The following is a 22107-nucleotide window of genomic DNA, read 5'->3' as shown; positions in this document are numbered from 1 at the left end:
GAGGAGCTCCGCGATGGTCTGTGCAACCAAGTGACACTGGATCGTGCTCGTGCTTCGGCGCATGAACACAACCACCGCCGCCGGCCCTGACGGGACACTTTTGAGTTTCTACAAAACCTTCCTTGAAACAATACAAGATCACCTTTTGACAAGGATAAATGGGCTTCTTCCTGACGGAATCGGACTGAATACGTTTCGTGAGAGCAGAGTTATACTCTTGCTTAAAATCGAGGGGGAGCCGTCCGATCCAAGGGCGTGGAGGCCAATTTTCCTACTTAACTCGGATTATAAGATATTGACAGCCATCCTTGCAAACCGCATAACAATCATTCTACCGGAAATAGTAAGCGACATACAAACATGCTGTGTCCCAGGTTGTACGATCTATTCCTCGCTTGCGCTGACTTGCGATTTATTCACGTACGCTACAAGAACACAAATATCGGGCATTTTTGTTTCCTTGGATTAGAAAAAAGCTTTTGATCTCATAGAGTGGAATTATCTCTTCGCTGTGCTTGAGTGTTATGGCTTCTCAGCACATTTAACCGACACCCTCCTCTTACTCTACACAGACTTAGAAACGTCATTAGTAGTGAATGGCTATACATCTGAACCCATTGCAGTAAGTAGAGGCATTCGACAAGGCTGTTCCTCTCCACAATTTTCTTTGTGTTATGCATAGATTCATTATTGAAACAAATCCAAAAATGCACTTCGATACGCGTTTTCCCTCTTCCAGGCTTGGGCGAAGTGAAAGTAGCGGCATACGCTGATGACATCTCCTTGTTTATTCGGAACATAGATAGCTACAGAGCCTTTCTGCGAATATTCCACACGTATAGTTACCTGTCTGGAGCACGTCTTAATCCCTGAAAAAGCAAGGCATTGTGCTTTGAGTTGCACATTGAAGAGTTCCCTGATGGCGTCCAAATCGTCCGAAGCGTTAAAGTGTTAGGTGTAACTTTCCTTTAGACTGGTGAGGTAGCCCGTAGCACATGGAAAGAAATCCAACACAAAGTGAACAGACGCATTGAAGTCATCAGAACGTTTCAACTACCTTTTACTAAAACAGCTTATATAATTAAATCCAGCATAAGAGCGCCACTGCTTTGTGTAGCCAGAATAGCACGACCACCTCGACGCGTTTTGCATCCCAAAAAAAGGAGCCGCACTGCGTGCGGCTCCTTTTTTTGGGATGTCCGTGCCAAAGCTGTTGCCAGAGCCTTGGTCCGGCTACCAGTAAAATGGGGAGGGCTCAGTGTACCCAACCTTGATGTAATGTGCCGCATGTTGGCTCTGAAAAACACCAGGACACTCTTAGAGAACTCATCGTATCGAGGCAGGCAACTTGTTATGTATCTGCTAGGAACCCCTAGAAGACTATTTGGTATAGCAAACGACACGGGACCAGCTGCTGAGCAGCCACCAGCGTATTACACACATGCTATAAAATCTTTGCAACAATCTTTTCTTGGCAAAACGATTTCCAGTTCAAGAACTTAAGGAAATGTCCCCCACCGACATTGGCGAAATAACAGCATTTAAAAGCCTATCTGAAGAACAACGCCGGAAATGCCGGGTGAAAAGACGTTGGACTTTTACAAACACGTCTCTCCCCTCCGAGGTTCGTCACCTAAACTGGCTCAGGGAATGAGGGGCTTTACCGACGGCCGACCGCCTTGCGGCGTGGGGCGTGGCGCCCTCCACCACATGCCCGCAATGCAGTCGCGTCGAAACACTGAACCATGTCTTCCATGAATGTATAGTAGCGCGCACCTTTTGGCGCATGGTTATTAGAATGTTGCAAACAAATGTGCAGTGGAAGTCTAGCCACATGGATAACTTTGTCGTACTCTTAATGGCTATCGGAGCCTTCGTCTTATGGAAACGAGGGGACTGGCCTGCCTGAGGGGACGCCCCTAGAGAACCATGTTTCCTCTACTACATCGGCTAAGAAACATATTGCCTATGCGTCTTAACGCAGAACTAGTCATGCTGGGAGAAGAGGCTTTCTTCCGAAGGTGGTCTACGCGATTTATTAACGTAAAAAATAACAGTGTCCATGCCTTTCCTCCCCTATTGAGGAGGTGGGCTGGAGCTTGTACCACTGTGACATTACAGTGTGTATTTTTTTCTTTAGAAACATGTCATTTTATGCAATATTTTTCTTGAGTGCGAGAACAAATTGTCCTCACAGGTGAATGCAAAATGTCACGCTACACTGTGAATGACCTCCCCTAGTTTGTTCATTAGCCTTACTGTTTATCTAAGTTTAATCATCTCGATGTCAAGAATGTCCTGTCTTTGTTGTATAATTTTTGCATTGTACGTCACTGCATACGCTATAAGTTTTTTCGCTGTATATAACAGCTTGCATTGTACATACGCAATGTTCACCATTGTTCATTTTTATGTCTGCATATAAGCTGTATAAGTTATATCCGGAAATAAAGTTCTCTTAAACGCTATCTGTGCAAGACTGCTACACTAATCGGACTTTCCAATTACCGGGCAAAGGTTCACACAAATAAACAGTTAAATCCCTATATAAAGTCCCCTGTCTTCGGCCCCGTCACAACCCGGTGATATCTGGTGGAGGTGCTGCTTCGTTCATGTACCGGACGCTCCTGTCAAGCCGTGAACCCAGCCCACGTCGCGGAGAAGACACCGACGCCAACCAAGACCAGCAAACTAGCCGCCGACAGCAATGGCTACCATCGGGTACGGGCTCCTACAAGACAACGCGCGGAAGACCAAGGCCATGACCACGACTGCAGCGACAATGACAACCGTAGCGTCCCAGCTTACCATCGTCATGCATCAATCCAGGGAACCACCAATTTCCTATGGGTCATCGTTCGAAGACCCGGAGACCTGGCTAGAAACACACGACCGTGTGGCCGCCCTCAACCACTGGGACAATGACAAAAAGCTCCTTCGTGTGTTCTTCTATTTGGACCTGGCTAGAGAATCGGGAGTCCACGCTCCGAACGTGGGATGTTTTCTGCGGCGCATTCCTGCAAACGTTCGCGAGCGCCGCTCGCAAAGAGACGGCCGCTCTTTTACCAGAGACCCGGGTTCAGCTGCCAAATGAAAGTGTTGCCGTTTTCACAGAAGAGATGACCCGCCTATTCCGTCACGCTGACTCAGACATGCTTGTGGAGAATAAAGTTTGTTCCCTCATGCGAGGGGTCAAACAGGAGCTCTTCGCAGGGCTAATAAGGAATCCACCGAACACCGTCCAAGAGTTTGTATCCGGAGTGACCACTATTGAAAAGACCCTGGACATGAGCACCAGACAGTATAGTCGTCGCCTGACTCCAGAATGCGCTGCTATTCAAGCCAGTAACTTCGAAGACCTAAGTGAAACGATCCAAATGATCGTGCGGGAAGAGCTGCGCAAGCTGTTGCCTTCGGTGCAGCCTTATGTGTATTCAATCGCCGACATTGTGCGAGAAGAAGTTCGGCAATCGCTTCGAATTCACGAAGCACCGCTGCCCGAGCCGGAAGCTATGAGCTACGCCTCTCCAGCGCGCCACCATGCTCCTCCCCGTCCACGCTAAATTGCCGCCCCATTGCACTTTCGTCGCCAGACTCCTGCAAAGCCACCACCCCCACCGACGTCCTACCGTTCGCCAGCGGGCCAGTGCAGTGTGCTGAGGAAAACGGACGTTTGACGTGCACTTGACAACCACCCGCTCTGCTACCACTGCGGCTTGGCCGGGCACACATACCGCCGTTGCCAGTACCGACAGATGAGACTGCGTGGCTTCGCCGTCAATGCACCACGTCCGCACCCAGGCGAACGGCCACGCGACATTCCCGACTACCTGACAGGAACTCGGTTGACACCACGAAGTCCTTGCCGTTCGCCGTCGCACAGCCGCCACATGTCACCACACCACCGGCAGTACTCTGGCCCAACGCGAGCCAGTCTCCAAGCCCGTATCCGGGAAACTAAGGGCAGCAACCGATGTAGGTGCAGTTGCTGTGCGATGAACTACCGAAGATCCTCCGATGACGACGACGCCGCGACTGAGCTTTCCGAACACCACGCCAACCAGGCAAAGCCCTGACGGCAAAAGCTCACTTACCGAAGGTTGCCGGACGACGCAACATGGAAGCAGCAGAACAAGCCGACGCAGTCGTGACCCGACGCCACGCCCTAACTGTAATGCAGGACAGCGAACTAGCGACCTCGACGTTCTTATCGACGGCCACAGTGTGACCGCTCTCGTCGATACTGGAGCTGACTATTCCGTCATCAGTGGGTCGTTCGCCGGGAAGTTGAAGAAAGTTAGGACAGCTTGGGAAGGCCCTCAAATCCGCACAGCCAGAGGTCATCTCGTAACGCCTGCAGGAATCTGCACAGCGAGAGTAACCATTAACGGCCGTATTTATCCTGCAGTCTTCGTAGTTTACAGCGTTGCTCGAGAGATGTCATCCTTGGCATGGACTTCTTATGCCTCCACGGTGCTGTCATTAACCTAAGAACAAAATCGATAACGTTATCCACAGAAGAAACACTACCGCCACGCACGCCGTCAGGAAACGATGCCTTGAATGTCCTGGAAGAACAAGTCACCATACCGCCTCGCTTCAGCGTAATTATTTCAGTCGGCGCTCCTAATTACCTTCTTGGAAGGCGTCGTTGGAGGCAGTCAGCATATGTTGGTCACGCGAAATATTTGCGTCGCAAAAGGAATTGCAGAGCAGCGGGGAGGCAAAGCAACGGTTATGCTCACAAATTTCAGCAATGAGTACAAACATGTGAACAAAGGAACGACGGTCGCATACATCGAAGAAAATGTGGAAGCCACCAGTTCTTTCGCCCTTGCCGATTCTGTGGAACCTGCTCAGAGGAACCAAGCCCCAACCAAAGCTTTTGACGTCAATCCTAGATTTCCGAATCATAAGCAAGAACAGCTCAAGGCAGTGCTTCTGCAATACGAAGATTGCTTTTCGTCGTCATCGAAAATTCGGCAGACCCCAATCACGAAACATCGCATCATAACCGAAGAAAATGCCAGACTGCTCCGCCAGACTCCGTACAGAGTTTCGACGCGAGAATGCGAGGCCATGAAGAGACAAATCGATGAAATGCTGCGGAATGATATCATCCAGCCTTCCAAGAGTCCATGGGTGCCTCTAGTGGTGTTAGTAAAGAAAAAGAATGGGACGGTACGTTTCTGCGCTGATCATCGCCGCCTGAACAAAATCACAAGAAAGAACGTGTATCGTCTCCCACAATTACAGGATGCACTTCATCGGCTCCATAACGCCAAGTATATTTGGTCAATGGACCTCAAGACTGGCTATTGGCAAATCGAAGTCGACGAAAGAGACCGAGAGAAGACGGCGTTTATAACATCGGACGGCCTCTTTGAAATTAAGGTGATGCCCTTCAGTCTGTGCTCAGCGCCTGCAAATTTTCAACGCGTTATGGATACGGTACTTGCAGGATTGAAGTGGTAGACTTGCCTTGTGTACTTGGACGACGTCGTCATGTTTTACTCGAGTTTCGACGAGGATTTTTGGTGCTTTGAAGCTGTACTTCAAGTCATCGAAACGTCCGGGCTCACTCTGAAGCCAGAAAAGTGCAGATTTGCGTACCAGGAGCTCTTGTTTCTGGGGCACGTGATCAGAAATCTGGAGTTTGTCCCGATCCACCGAAAACAGCCGCCATCTCCGACTTCCCGCCGCCCACTGACAAGAAGGCGGTGCTCCGATTTCTGGGCCTGTGCGCCTACTACTGGCGGTTCGTGAAAAACTTCGCCCGCATCGCCGATCCACTCACTAACCTTACCAAGGCCGACGTAGAGTTCAAATGGGAAATGCCGCAGGAACATGGTTTCCAGGAGGTAAACATCGACTGCAGACACCTCCGTTACTTGCCCATTTCGACGAATTCGCCGAGACAGAAATACACACTGATGCAAGCAGAGTAGGTCTCGGAGCCATTCTTGTGCAGAGGGCTGACAGACTTGAAAACGTTATTGCTTACGCCAGCCGATCGCTATCCAAAGCAGAAGCCAATTATTCTACAGCAGAAAAGGAGTGCCTCGCCGTTATCATGGCTACGTCGAAGATTCGCCCTTTCCTCTACCGCAGGCCCTTCAAAGTTGTGAGCGACCACCATGCCTTGTGTTGGCTAGCCACAATGAAGGACCCTACAAACGATGGAGCCTGAGACGTCAAGAATGTCATTACCGTCGTTTACAAGTCAGGCAATAAACACTCCAACGCCGACTGTCTTTCTCGTGCGCCTGTCAAACAACCACCGCCCGACGACCCGGACGACGACTACTTCTTGGGAACGATAACTGCCGTTTACTTCGCTGACCAACAGTGGGCCGACCCGGAACTTGGGGCCCTAATAGAATACCTCGAAGGCCGGACTACCGAAGTCCCGAAGGTATTCAAGCGCACCCTTGCGTCGTCCTTCTTGCTAAACGGTTTTCTTCAAAAGAAAAACTTTTCGACAATTCGAGCCAAGTACCTCCTTGTGGTGCCTTCAGCAATGCGGCCAGAACTTCTGCAGGCCCTGCATGACGATCCAACAGCAGGGCACCTCGGTGTTTTCCGCACGCTCGCGAGGATACAAGAAAGGTACTACTGGCCATATCTTACCACCGACGCCACTCGTTATGTGAAGACATGCCGGGACTGTCAGCGACGCAGGACACTGCCGACAAGGCCAGCGGGACTTCTGCAGCCAATCGAACCACCTCGCCGACCGTTCCAGAAGATGGGTATTGACCTATTAGGGCCGTTCCCGACGTCGGCTCTCGGAAACAAGTGGGTCGTGGTAGCTACCGGCTACCTCACCCGCTACACTAAGACAAAAGCCCTGTCAAAGGCATTGCATCCGAGGTAGCTGAATTCTTCATCGAAAATATCGTCCTACGTCACGGGGCCCCGGAGGTCCTCATCACCGACAGAGGAACGACATTTACTGCTGACCTAAGTCAAGCAATCTTGGCATACAGCCAAACAAACCACTCCTAGACGACAGCGTACCCCCCACAGACCAACGGCCTCACCGAGCGGCTAAACAAAGACGATCACCGACATGGTGGTAATGTACGTCGATGTCGAACACAAGACGTGGGACGCCATTCTTTCGTTCGTAGCCTTCGCATACAACACGGCGGTTCAGGAGACGACGCAGATATCACCATACAAATTGGTCTATGGAAGGAGCCCTGCAACGACGCTCGATGCGATGTTACGTAATGTCACCGACAAATAAAACCTCAATGTGAGTGAGTGCCTTCAACGCGCCGAAGAAGGCTGACAACTCGCGCGTCTCCGTATCAAGAATCAACAGATGACTGACAGCCGCCGTTATAATATTCGACGACGCCTCGTGGAATACCAACCCGGTGAACGTGTTTGGGTGTGGACGCTGATATGCCGACGTGGACTCAGTGAAAAGCATCTGCGACGGTACTTCAGACCGTACAGGGTGGTTCGACGTCTCGGCCCACTTGATTACGAGGTTGTCTCCAACGGCATCACGAACTCTCAACGACGCCAATCATGACCTGAAGTCATCCATGTCGCGCGACTCAAGCCATTTTATGCGCGTTAACTAAAACAATGTTTTTTGTATTATTTCTGTATCGTAAATTATTCATTGTACTCTGTTGCATAATTGTTTTACCTTCATCTGTAGTTAAAGTATCGGGATGATGCCTTTTTCACAGGGGCGCAATGCCATGTTCCATTCCTCAAGCTTAGTTATCGCCCCAATACACTACACGATTCTCAGCACAAACCGCGCTGGCAGTTTTCGAGAAGCTTCGGGACTGTAGTAGATCATTTCGATAAAGTCACGCCAACTCCGCGAACTGTACAGATTATTCGGGAACACTCGTCACCGCCAGCGGTAACGCTAGAACATTCGATGGCAAGATGATTGATTGATTTGTGGGGTTTAACGCTCAAAAACCAGCATATGATTATGAGAGACGCCGTAGTGGAGGGCTCTGGAAATTTCGACCACCTGGGTTTCTTTAACGTGCACCCAGGTCTGAGTACACGGGCCTACAAAATTTCCGCCTCCATCGGAAATGCAGCCGCCACAGCCTGGATTTGATCCCGCGACCTGCGGGTCAGCAGCCGAGTACCTTAGCCACTAGACCACCGTGGCGGGGCTTTCGATGGCAAGAGTATAAATGCCGACGCACTTCGTTACTTTTCAGTAGTTGATCGACGGCCGATGTTCCTTTCATTGCTATCTGTGCAAACCTGCTACTGTAATCGTACTTTCCGTTAACCGAACAGAGGTTCGCCCAAATGAACAGTGAAATTCGAACATAGTCTCCTGTCCTCGGCCACGTCACAACCCCGTGACAATATAACCAGTCCAACTTGAAGTGGGGAACTGGGGTTCAACAGTCCAACTTTATCTTTCTGGGGACCTGTGCCTTTGTCAAGCTTACAGCAGAACATTGGCTGAGCATTACAAAGTTGCGCGTAGTAACAGCATATATGGCGGGCCGCATAACATGCTTGACAGCCTTGCGTGTGCCGACATTCCACCGCTCCGTATATGAAGCGCGCAGCTCGCTGCCTGGGCCACATCCTTTTGATGGAAGTTGCCAAGATCATCAGCGGACACTACAGAAAATCTTTAGTACTGTATAGTATTTGAAAGTATTGGAAAAATTCCCTAGCAGAAAGGTTTGTGAAGTAGCGAATCGGGCCCAAAGTAGTCACCAGTGGAAACGTCGGCTTTAGCAGCGTGCGTGGTCTACCATTGTTTTTTTCTGCAGGTATTGAACCGTCGACCGCCTTTCGGATCACGCGTGGTTCTTGCAGCCAGGCGCATTCCAAACTACGAGCTGGACATTATGCAGGTAAGCTTCTTCACGTGTGGTTTTTACGTGCAGGCACGGCATACATCGTACGTGTATGAAGGCACACATTTCGAATGATGACATATATAGCTTAGCTAAATGTCTGAGCACTTCATATATGTTAGTGTGCAACCACACCACGACAACAGAAAAAATTGTGAAAAGAAAGCCCTTAAAATGCGTCGCAAATATGGGCCCTTTATTAAGTGTGCTGCTTCTGAATGAGTCACCTCGTATGTGTAGAAAATCAGTTTGAAGACGTCGCTTTGCGTCATTCACCTTGGCCAGCATGTTGCCTCGCGCGCTTCTATTTTGGCGTAACAAGCAGTGTCTAACATCCCTAATGATTACGCGTGTCCTGGTAGATGCAACGCGAACAGTTTAGTACATTCTGGAACTATCGCAGTCACCAGCGATAGGCGTAGAATCTTCGATGATGTATGTAAAAGCCGACGCCCCTTAGCGACAAAAATGCGTGCCGCTATCAATGTACTGCTAGTATTGCATGTACTTCATCAATTCGTTTTGAGGGCAGACGTTCGCTCAAATAAAGAGTGGCGTATCTGCCAGTCCTGCTGCAACTTTTATCACCGTCACAACCACTTCACGATATTGCGTTGTTTCACACGAACGTCGGTTTTTACTTCCTCTTTCGGTAACAGGCTATCCGCAGAAATGTTCAGAAACATCGCAGGTGTGACAAAAAGCCATGTGCTTAACGTAACGACATGTGTGACATGATTGAATAGTGGCCTCACAAAAACACTCGGGCAAAAAAAAAACATTCTTCCGCTCAAGATCAACGCCATGGGCGCACAGATTTCGTACAATGCTCGATGCCTTCCCTAGGAGTAAAGTGACAGGGCATGTAAACACGGTCACGAGAAGGGAGTGAGGACACTGTGCAGAACATCGTTCTCACCTTTCGTCTTTTAAAATTGCGCCAACGATGTTCTGCACAGTTACACACCAAGTAGCCCGACAGCATACGTTACTGAGTGAGGACACACTTACTATAGCAAGTGAAGGGCTGCACAACGGCGGAAGCCACGAGATCCCATCTATTCATGCTTATGCAGTATAGGTTTAGGTTTTAGGTGTTTTTATTTTTGGGCAAACACATACAGGGTTTGCCCGCGAGGTAAGGCAAAAGGAGGACTTAACCCCCTGACTAGGCCGTAACTCGCTGGGGCAGCAGAGACAGCGGATTCGAAAGTTGCAATTTCCCTAGAACACAATAAGTCAACATGAACATAATCACTAGTACAGTAAGATCATGATCGCTAATTACAGTAAGAACGTAATTAACGTAATGATATAGTAACAGCAAGAACATAATCACTAAGCAACAAGATCATAACAATGCAGTGACCAGTAATGTTTACTTACAGTAACACTTAGTACCAATGCTAACACAGTAACCAAAGATAATAAAATTTACACAACACATCCAATTCCGAAGCAAGAAACATGTTCATTATTGACTGTTTAAACTCACGAATTGTCTTACAACTTCTGGCTATTTTAACAACATCAGTATACATATTACATAAAGACATAGTTTCATACTCAATTGTTTGCATACCATAGTTTGTCCTGGCCTTCTTCATTACTATTGATGTGTGGCGTACACTGTACCCTGTGTCTCGACTGAGGTACCGGTTTGAAAATGTCTCAAAGTTGCTGGAAACTTCTTCAAACAGCCGAATGCAAATCTTTGATCTGTAAGAGTTTCTAATGTCAAGGATTTTGTAGCGAATCAATAATTTAAAAGACCCCATGTATTGATTTGAAGAGTTAAGCAAACGAACAGCTCGACGCTGTAGTACTGCTAGTTTTTCTATATCGGTTTTGTTTCCGTTCCCCATACTAATAAGCCATAGCTAAGATGCGCATGTAAAAGTGAAAAGTACAGTTGTCTGACGAACTTGACAGACAGATAGCATCGTATTCGTCGTAGTAGACCAACAGAGCGTGCTACCTTGGTGCGGACCTTATTTATGTGCTCTGACCAGTTTATATTTTTATGAAATATAACACCTAGAAAAGAATGGCTTGTGACATGCTCTAGTTACGATTCACAGTATAGAAAATTTTACATCGTAGCTTATTTCTTTATTCTTAGAACAAAAACCGTAAACTTTGTTTTCTTCGCGTTTAGGTTAAGCTGATTTACATATAGCCATTGGTGAGGTTCTTTTAACCGAGAATTGGCAGTAACTTCTAGTTCCTAAAGGTCAGCACCAAAAAAAAACACATAACTGTCATCCGCGTGCATGATCATTTAATCTGTGAGTGGAATATTTACTATATCATTTATATACGCGATAAACAATAATGGCCGTAAAATTGAACCTTGTGGTACCCCATATTTATTCGAGCTTTTGTCTGAACTGTAAACCTGCAGGGAAGTATACTGCGATCGAGAATCAAGGTAACTATTCATACGTTCTAAGGCTGTGCCGCGAATGCCATATAGGTGGAGCTTGTTAAGCAATATTTCATGTTTTATATAATCGAAGGCCTTTGGAAAATCTAAAAATATACCAATGGTGAGTTTTTTCCTTCAATATTACTTATAATTGTATTTATGATTCCTAATAATGCCATTTCGGCTGACTTATTCTTTTGAAAGCCATATTGTTTATCCGAAATAATACCTTTATCCAGCAGAAAGCTGTTAAGGCACTTATATATAATACGCTCAGCTATTTTTGAAAATAATGGGAGTACCGAAATCGGTCTGTAGTTGTTTAAGTCATTGTGATTCTCACCCTTAAAGATTACTGCAACACGAGCTAGCTTCATTTTTTTCAGAAAAAATACCAGTGGAGAGTATACTGTTGCAAATATGTTCCAATGGACCGCATATTATGTGAGCAACTGCTTTAACAGGTTGAGCTTTGATGCCAACCTCTCCAGCGGCTGACTTGTTACTCAAGGAATTAAAAATGGAAAGAATCTCACTTTCAGATGTAGGCGTGAGAAATATTGTCTCGCTGACACGATTACCAATGTAACTTTTATAATTTCGATTTTGAGAAAAACCAAATATAGAGGTTGGAGTACCAGAATTGTTAAAATAATTATTAAAGAGATGAGCTGCATCATCACCGCAGTACTTAACATCATTTACAACAATCTCTGACGGCACATTTTGCGAACAGGAACCTATTAGCTCGCGGTATATGTTCTACATTCTACGACCATCACTCATGGAAGTTTCAAATTTACGCGTGTAGTATTCAGATTTTGCTCTCTTCAGATCACTGTTGAGTTTGTTCCGGACTTGTTTGAATTCTTTTAATATTTGGGGGTCTCTTGTCTTTAAGAAGTGACTGAATAATTTGTCTCAGTGTTGAATCCGTTTATATAGTTCATGATTTACCCATTCCTTTCTAGCTCTTTTAGGCCTGAAAACAGGGGAGAAAGGAAATGCTACATTGTACCTTTCTTTCACTTTGGACACAAATAGATCATACTATGTTGTGGGATTTCCTTCAGCATAAACATCAGACCAATCTGCATTGGAAAGTAACGTTTGAAATAGCTGTATACTTCGACTATTTATAACACGCTTGAAGTTGTGATTTCTATCAATGCGCATAGACAATGGTAACGGAGCAAATATCGGCAAATGGTCACTTATGCTGGAGCTTAGCACTTCAGAACATGTTTCGCCTTTGTGAAAGAAGTAAAATATAAATCAATGTTTTTGAACTCGGGGTTATCCGCGTAGGAAGTTGGTTTTCACATATGGTTTTCACAACATATGGTTTTCACATATGGTTTTCACAACTATTTGTCAACATAGTTTCTATAAGTGATACTTTCAATATTTTTGAAAGTAAGTCAACATTTAAATCGCCAACAATAATCGAATGGAATTTCTTCATGTTAGCAAGTTCAAGCACTGAGTCCTTATAATGAAGTAATTCTGTTAGCGCACCTTGCGGTGGGCGGTAGACAGCAACAATTTCAGAATGTTTCTACAAACTACAGCAACGCATTCAAAATCATCGGTCACACACGTAAATTCAGGCAAGATTTCGCAACCCTGGCATTCGCGAGTATACAGAGAAACGCCACCGCCTCGTTTTCTGGAACGATAAACTGAAATGTGCTTATAACGCGAGAAATGTATGACGTCATGCTCAGCCGCGTACAACGTCTCTGAAAAAGCTAGGAAGTTAAAGCAACATTTTAGTGTCGATAGGTATGTCTCCATGTCAACTTGCTTATTTCTTAAACTTTGCGTATTCACATGGAACAGTGTAAGCCCTTTGTCACAAAAACAGCTATTCTTCGCTACCAAGTTGTTAAAAGATGCAGCACTGTGATAGGATTCCATATTTGTGGAAGATGGCGGCGTTTTATAATATTAAACAATTTTTTCTAAGTCACTTTCCGTGGCCAGCCTTATTGCGCAAGCATTCGGCTGCTTGCGCACAAAGATAGTTCCCTGTGAACTCCAAACGAATTGATAGTTCAGTTCCCTTGCCCAGTTTTTCGCAAGCCATAGTAACCGCTTGTTTGTAGAAGTCAGGTTATCAAAGAATTCAATACCTTGTGTTTTGCTCTCGAGATTTTTCTTCTCGAACCACGCAGCTTTTAATGTTCTTGTGGCAAAGCGCACAAGAACGACAGGGTCCCTACCTTCTTTCGCACGCAGACGGTGCATTCCGTCAATACCTTTTTCAGATAGTGACGGCAGGTCAAACTGCGCGGCAATATTATTTATTTCTGTTAGCAGGTTCTCTCCTTCTCGTTGAGCCAGACCATGAATTTTCATGTTCTGTCTGCGGCTGTACTGTTCTAGAGTGTCCATTTGTTCTTTTAATTTTGAAAGCACTGTGACGTCTTGCGACTGTTCAACAGCCTCTATTCGGCAGCGTAATTCACCGATACCTTGTTCCAGCCGATTTACAGCATCTTTAAGGTAATCGTAGGTATCAGACAAATGCTGCACTGACCTTTCGATGCTCTGCACAGTTTTTTGCAAGCACATCAGTTTATCTAACTTTGTTTCCAGCGCTTGCATTTGCGACAGCTTTTTGTTTATTTCAGCAAGCTCGGTTTGAAGGTTCACAGATTGGCCTGCTGTGTCAGTGTTCCCTTGAGCAATCTTACATGTAGGACATGATTGATTGATATGTGGGGTTTAACGTCCCAAAACCACCATATGATTATGAGAGACGCCGTAGTGGAGGGCTCCGGAAATTTCGACCACCTGGGGTTCTTTAACGTGCGCCAAAATCTGAGCACACGGGCCTACACCATTTCCGCCTTCATTGGAAATGCAGCCGCTACAGCCGGGATTCGAACCCGCGACCTGCGGGTCAGCAGCCGAGTACCTTAGCCACTAGACCACCGCGGCGGGGCACACACACATGTAGGACATCAAGGTGACTTTTTAGTCGCATCTTCCATCGTCTTAAACGACCTAGCTGTGATACCGCTACATTTCCCGATGTGGAAGTCACCGCTGCAGTCAAACATCGCATGATGACACCATCATCACTAAACGCTGTTTTACGAAAGGAACAAGCCTTTGCAGTCATTTTTGCTCGAGGGAAATGATACACATGTGAAGACAATTTAAACAGTTTTCAGGACAGCAGCAGCAGCGGAAGCGGTGAGTGATAAATTAGAATGCAAAATAATATTGCAGACACTTTCCACTAACCTGCAAGAATATCAGGCGTGCGTTTAGATGGGATCCACCCACGCCAACCGCTACCGCTGCTGCCCGAGTGAGTCCATTGGCCAGATGTCGATCCTTGTGTAGGCTCCGTCAGTGGTAAGGTCTCGTGTCTCGGTAAGGGTTACGTGCCTCGCCGATCCGTAGTGGCAGCAGTTTGTTGCGATGCAGTTTGATCCGGTAGCACAAAAACGTCCAGCGATAATCGTCTGGACAACGAAGGTAAACAGAATTGGGACTGTGCGTTCGTCTGGCACTATCACTGCTGTCGTAATTCCCAACTTCCCGGTAGCTCCTAGGAGCGCGATGAAGTTCAGTTCACCCAAAGCGTGACGTCAGATCAGATCAATTCGGCAGACTCTTTTGAAATCACCGCCGCACTTTGCTGTTCAGCGTGCGTACGCCACCATCGCCGCTGCGCTTGTAGTCGCGCGGTCACATATCGCGCTGCGCTTGATATGTGAACCTATCCATCTACCGCCAGGCGTCGGGGGCTTATTAGAAAGATACTTGTTAAGGTATTTGGAGGTGCTCCTTAAAGACAGTTGTGTCAGACAGGGGGCCATACAGAGCCTATTCTTAATTACTTTTTTAGCGTTGCTTTACGCGAGAGCCAGCAGCACCGAAGCGACGCATCATCAGTGAAGGGATGCACACTACCATTGAAGTACTGCCCTATAGACCACAAGCTAGTCCGCAAGGTGTTCCTAACATGCCCTGAAGTGAGTGTTTAGCGTAGCAGCTGACTTCTTAATGAGGGAACGCGAAGGCTTAGGTGACAAAAACTTCGAAGAAACATTCCTGTAACACTAGCAAAAACCATATTATATAGGCCTCCAAGCCTTCATACATGCCTCCCGTAATTTCTCTGACTGAAGTCACAGTAGGTTTTTGCAGTTAGAGTATACTCTTGGCATTATGTTGCTGTAACAAAAATATGTGAGGAAAGTGATCTATCACGTTTCTGCAATTACAGAGTTATTTGTATAGGGTATTAACCGACCGCTGTAAGAAAATACATTTAAAGTAAGCAAGTATGGTTTTAATCAGGTACTTTTTGCACGCGCACAAGTGTGCTTGCACCTTGGGTCAGGCACAGTGATTTCCTCACAATCGCAGTGGCACACTCCGCACTTATTGCGCATCCACCTATCGACGTCTGTTGACTCACACTTGTTCGAGCAAGCACGTTGGATGCAATCAGCGCCGGCATCGTGATTCAGCAGTTGCAGCACAAGGACCTGAAGACCAATGAGCTTCGTTTGTGCCTAGGTTTGCGTGAGTTTTGCGACACTTCCTGCGCTTTCTTCTTTTTTTTCTAGCAGCCATGTGTCAATAAGAGTAAGCCTTATTGTTGCCTAGAAAATAAGCTTGCTAAAAGGCACTGGCTTTGGCTTAGTTGGTACTGATTCATACCTTTTGTAAGCGCTAAAGGCACGTACGTAAGAGGAGCGAACGACAAAGGTTAATCGCTTGTACTGTGTTTTTGCTCACCTTACGTACGTGCTTTTAGTGCTTACAAAGGTTATTGATAAAATAAGGTGCTAAAGAAGATAGCGCAAGAAAACTACCACACAAGCGAGGAACATTTGCACGATGCGAACGTTGAAATTTATTCTCATTAGGCTTTCTGAATGCGTCACAAAGATGGTATCGGATCATGACGTTTAGATTGGTTTTACCGCGACAAAAAGGTGAGCTCAAAATTTCTAACGCTGCAGAGGCTCGTTAGCAGTTAAAAGCACCAAAGAAAGGCTATGCGTATAACATTAGACATTGTACGCGCATTGTGTCTTGCGCCGGTAATGCCGCATGTGTTGCACTTCTTGTTGATGCGGAAGTAAGTACATTGCTCAGACTAGCAGATGCTTGAACATGAGGTCCAGAGAGCGTTTTAGCTGTTTCCAATGTTCATCATACGTCTTGCGATGCACTGTTGGCAGTGCCATTGTGGATTACTTTTTACTGACTCAACGGTGTTGCACCGGCACCAGAACAAGGTTTTGAGAGAGATTGGGAAAGTTTATAAGAACAATCCTGTATGTTTTAGCGACCCCTCTTAGTCTGCAAACTTGTGGATTAGCTTTCCTTTCTTCGTCGCCTGAAAGGACATCGCGAATCTAAGAATGTGTGCCATTTTTCGTCTTTCTCGAGTTTATATAATGTGTTTATATATATATATATATATATATATATATATATATATATATAGTATATATACTATATATATATATATATATATATATATATATATATATATTTACTCTGACGAAGGCCGTGCCACGGCCGAAACGTTAGTAAATACGATCCTTTTCTTATGTGCTATCTTCAAGTTATTTCAATATATATATATATATATATATATATACAGTTTATATAATGGTGCGCTGCGTTTTCGCGCGCACCACTTTAGTTACAGAAGCTGCTCAAGAACTTTTGACATCACGGCATGAATTGTTGTATCAGTAGTTCTTTGGTGACAGTGTCCTGTTTTGATATTTGATTAATAGGCAGAAATTTTGAGGATAAATTTAGTTTGAAGTTAGTACTCGTCTCGTCTACTTCCTTGCTTGGGTCGTTGTTGCTTCTCGCTACCTGCTTTTAAATGAATTCCCACAACTTAGCCTAATTATCCGTTATTGTAAAAAAAAAAGAACAACGGGATAATCGTAGATGCCATCACGATGCAGTACTTTAGGTGTCGAAAACGCATCTTTACGGCAAAGAAAATGTTCAAATTTTGGTGCGTTAGCCTGGAAGCAAATGTTTCTACGTTTTTTACACTAATTTTACGAAAAAGAACTGATTGATTGATATGATGCGTTTAACGTCCCCAACCACCATATGATTATGAGAGACATTGTATTGGAGGGTTTTGAAAATTTAGACCACCAGGGATTCTTTATTGTGCACCCAAATATGAGCACACGGTCTTACAGCGTTTCCGCCTCTATCGAAAATCCAGCCGCTGCAGCCTAGATTCAATCCCATGACCTACGGGTCAGAAGCAGAGTGCCTTAGCTACTAGACCCCCGTGGCGGGACGAGAAAGAACTGATGACGACGGCCAAAGGAATACAACGTGTTTCGTCGCTGTCTTCAGTTCTTCTACATGCGGAGCGTGTTATACTATGGGCAAGTCAAGCGCCGTCGCCATCCGCAGCCTCCCATCCTCCTCCGCCAGCTATCGGCGCATCCTTTCCTCCTCTCAACACAGCGCGCTCTGCGCTCGCATCTCCCCTACGCGCGCCACGCAACCTTTAGTTTTACGTGCGCCAGCTGTATGCTAACACGCGCATGCGCAGGCCGGGGCCTGCGCTCGCTATATATAACTGAGTGTCGGGTCGCGCCGCCCTTCGTCGGATGGTTTGTGCGGTCGCTTAACGTCCAATGTTGATTGATTGATATGTGGGGTTTAACGTCCCAAAACCACTATATGATTATGAGAGACGCCGTAGTGGAGGACTCCGGAAATTTCGACCACCTGGGGTTCTTTTACGTGCACCCAAATCTGAGCACACGGGCCTACAACATTTCCGCCTCCATCGGAAATGTAGCCGCCGCAGCCGGGATTTGAACCCGCGACCTTCGGGTCAGCAGCCGAGTACCTTAGCCACTAGACCACCACGGTGGGGCAACGTCCAATGTCGCTGGGGAAAATGTATGCTATCAAATCCGCGAACACACTTACTGACGTCCCTTGCAATAGCTCCAGCCAATGTGATGGCGGAACCACAAGAAATTCCGAAGACACTTCGTCCGTGGACAAGACCGCGCTGAGAAGAGAGAGAGAGAGAATTAACTTTATTAAAGGTCCTGAAGGGGACTGGGCACCCCTCACGGGGGCCAGCCCGGTGGCTCCGCCCATGTGGGGACTGGGAGTCGGAGCTCGCCAGCCACCTTTTGGACCTTCTGGACGGCCTGGTGTTGAAGGGCCCTGTCGGGGCTCCTGAGGTGGTTGATCCAGTCGTCCTCGGTGGCAAGGGACCCGAAGCACGGGACGCTGCCATAGCATGTGAATTAAATCGCACCTTGAATTTTGGCATTTGTTGCATTCTGGCCTTATATCTGGTAGGTATTTGCTGCAGATATGGGGGCTAGGGTATCTGTGGGTTTGCAGCAATTGAAGCGTTAATTGTTGTGCTTTATTTAGTGCTGAGTGAGGTGAGGGGAATTCCTTTCTAAATAAGTTATAGTGCGAGCAAATTTCGTGATATAATAGGAGTGGCTCCCGGTGCGTGTTGGTGTCCCCGGCCAGTGAGCCGGACGGCGACCAACTAAGGCACGTAAGATCACGCGCGAGGTTATGGGCCAGCTAATTACCGTTGGGGACCCCTGGTTGAACGTTGATCCCTTCATGACGCGGGAACCAGTGGATGTGCTTGTCTACAGTTATTCGAACAGGTCCTAGAACTCTTAATGCCGCCTGGCAAAGTGTACCGCGGCGGTATGCCAGTGCAGCGGGTTTAGAGTCGGTAAATATTGTGTCGCGCTGAGGGAGTGCTAGAGCAAGGGCAATGGCCACTTGTTCAGCCTTGCAGGCTTTCTGTGTTTTTACGGTAAGAGCAATAAGGGCTTTTCCGTCTGGGGCGACCGCCGCAGCTGCAAAGTAGGGTTTGTCTACGTATTTAGCGGCGTATACGAAAACCACGTCTGTCGCGTGTAGGTTGGCCGCTTTTAGTAAGGCTTGAGCTCGTGCCCTTCTTCGAGTCTGGTTGTGCACCGGGCGCATGTTCCTGGGGAAGGGTAGCACTGTGATTTTAGCGTGAAGGTGTTGCGGTAACGGCTCTGGTTCGTTGACTTGAGTTGGCATGGGAAGACCTATGTGTGAGAAAAGTTCCTGACCTGCAGCTGTCGAAGACAGGCGTATGAGTTTGGACATTCTTTGGGCTTCGGTGATTTCTTGGAACGTGTTATGTGCCCCAAGGGCTAGCAGGCGCTGCGTGCTTGTGAACATGGGTGGACCAAGTACTCGTTTTGTGCATTTTCGGATGAGGTTGTCTACTTTAGTTTCATCGCCTTTGCTCCATGGGTGAGCGCAGGCAACGTAGTGAACGAGGGCACATTAAGAACGCATGAAAGATGCGAAGTAATCTCTCTTCTGTGAGGCCTGCGTGTCTATTAGTGACGCGTCGGGCGAGGTGAATGACTGCCCCAGCTTTTTTGGTGAGATGTGTGATGGTTAATTCGTTTTTGCCATTCTCCTGTAGGGTAACGCCCAGAATTCGAACCGACGACACTATCTAGATAACCAAGCCATCCATTGTGGAGAGGTGTATGGTAGGTTCGGCTTTGGTGCGGCCGTACTATGGTGGCAGAAGCAGCAACTCGGACTTAGATGCCGATAGCCTGAGGCCCGTGGGCTTTAAAAATGTTTGTACTGCAGTGACTGCTTCCTGAAGACTCGCTTCTATTTGTCCATCGCTCCATACTGTGCGCCAAATAGTAATATCGTCGGCGTAGAGCACGTGTTCTACGCCTTCGATGTGTTTCAGCTTTTGCGAAAGTTGTCTGAGGGCTAAATTGAAAAGAAACAGTGAGAGCACCGACTCTTGCGGGGTGCCGCACGGGCCTAGGTTGTAGGTGTGTGAGTTGAGATCCACAACTTTAAGTGTGGCCACTCTGGCTCTTAGGAAAGAGCGGACGTATTCGTAGAAGCGGCGGCCTAAGCCTGCCTCCCGAATCTCGTGTGGTATATGAGCGTGGCTTATGGCATCAAAAGCTTTCTCTATGTCAAGAGCTAGCATTGCTTTGAGATGTTTGCTCCTTACTCTAAGTAACGTCTCCTGCAGCATGAGAAGTACGTTCTGCGTGGCCATAGCCGGCCTGAACCCTACTTGATTGAATGGGAAGGGGTGTTTTCGCTCTGAATATTTTGTGACTCCATGGAGAATGACGTGCTCCATGACCTTACCCACACAGGATGTGAGGGAGATGGGTCGTAGAGAGTCGAGTTCTAAGGATTTGTTCGGCTTCGGAATGAGTATGACGGTCGCGGCCCTCCTTTCTGGCGGGACGCTCCCTTGCTTCCAAACTCATTCATGTGGGTGGCTAGTGATTCAATGTCATGGTCAGCCAGGTTGCGGAGTAGCTTGTTGGTGACTCCGTCAGGAACCGGGCCTGACTTAGTATTGAGCTCTGCTATTACCGCGCGTATTTCAGCGCTAGTTATAGCCTGCTCAAATGGGTCGTCTGTGGCCCCGCGTAAGGTGGATAGTCTTCATGTGAGGTAGGTTCTGTGCATAGATACTGGGCTGCTGTAGCATCTAAAATCTGCGCGTCGGTAAGTTGCTGTCCTCGCGCTTTGTGTAACAGTCTATCTAGAGTTAGTCGATGCTCTGACTTGGTGGGCTTGTCGCCGAGCAGATGCCTGAGAAGGTCCCATTTTATACCATTTCTCATGCGTGCTTCGAGCGAAGTACACACCACATTCCACTGATTGCGTGCTAGTGTGAGACTGTACTCTTCGATTTGTCGGTTGAGCAATGCAATTCTTTTTCGTAGCCTACGATTGACTTTATGCATTCTTCATCTTTCTTGAAGACTTTTGTGAGCCTCCAGGAAATGTGCGAGGTGGCTGTCCATGTGGTCTATGTTGCGTGTTGTAGAAGTATTTTTGGTAGCTTGTTTTACGTCCCGCTGTAGTCTCGCAAAGAGTTCAGAGAGTGAAGAGTAATGGTTGGTGTCTTGTTTGCGTATTTGCCTAAAGAAGTCCCAGTCTACTACTTTAATGTCTCTGGGCTCGAGGCTGCCTATATTGGCTGTTGTGCTACAGATAAAGTGATCGCTACCGAGATTAGCTTGCAGATTAACCCACGTGGGATTCGATACGTTGCGTACTAGGGTCGGGTCAGGGTATGAGTCCCGTGACACTGAGTTACCTATGTGTGTGGGGGTAGAGAGGTCGTTAAGTAACAAGAGATTGTGTTGAGTGATCTGTGTTCGTAAGTGGCGTCCTCTCTGTGTTGTGCGATTGTAACCCCATTCTACATGGGGGGCGTTGAAGTCTCCCGCGATGATGAGGGGTGGTTGCCTGCTATCTGCGTCGCTTTAGTTAGTAGTGTAGTGATTGTTTCTGTGCTGTGTGAAGGTGCGATGAAGAACGCAAACGTCGGCGTCGAGCGGAAGATCCCCAGCTCCGAGAACGTCAAGCAGCTGCGAGACGTCAGCAACGAGTGGACGTCCGGGATGTCAAGACGTCGTTGAAGTCGCTCGACGCTCAGCGTCGAGCGACTTCAACGTCGACGTCATCAAGGACGATTGGGTGGTCGACTGCATGGAGTCGCGGCACTCGCTGGAACGAGCAACGCACGACGGCAAACATCATCCGATCACGGTTCGTGGGACGTGCATCGACCACGTCTTAGCAAATTTCGACCTTCGACCGCTGCAACCAGACCCACTCACCTTCACTTTACGGACCATAAAGTTATCCTGCTCAATATACACAAACCGTCTCATCAATAAACATCGTCTTTCGCAGCATGCGTGCCTGCGTGTTCACTCGTGTGCACTCGCGTCCACTCGTGTTCACTCGTGTTCA

General features: G+C 47.2%; 1 protein-coding gene across 1 annotated transcript in view; it reads left to right on the top strand.

The window, feature by feature from the left end:
• The window catches only part of LOC142803214 (putative ATP-dependent DNA helicase HFM1), a 1032948-nt gene that overhangs the window by 677812 nt on the left and 333029 nt on the right, over window positions 1-22107 (top strand). Inside the window, exon 18 of the mRNA XM_075888308.1 lies at window positions 8781-8864. Coding sequence (XP_075744423.1) covers window positions 8781-8864 — 84 coding nt within the window. The remainder of the gene's footprint in view (window positions 1-8780; window positions 8865-22107) is intronic.

This window comes from Rhipicephalus microplus, chromosome 3, assembly GCF_043290135.1.
Source record: "Rhipicephalus microplus isolate Deutch F79 chromosome 3, USDA_Rmic, whole genome shotgun sequence".
Taxonomy (NCBI): Eukaryota; Metazoa; Arthropoda; class Arachnida; order Ixodida; family Ixodidae; genus Rhipicephalus; species Rhipicephalus microplus.
Note: the sequence above shows the minus strand (reverse complement) of the source record. Positions and strands in the feature narration are given on the sequence as shown.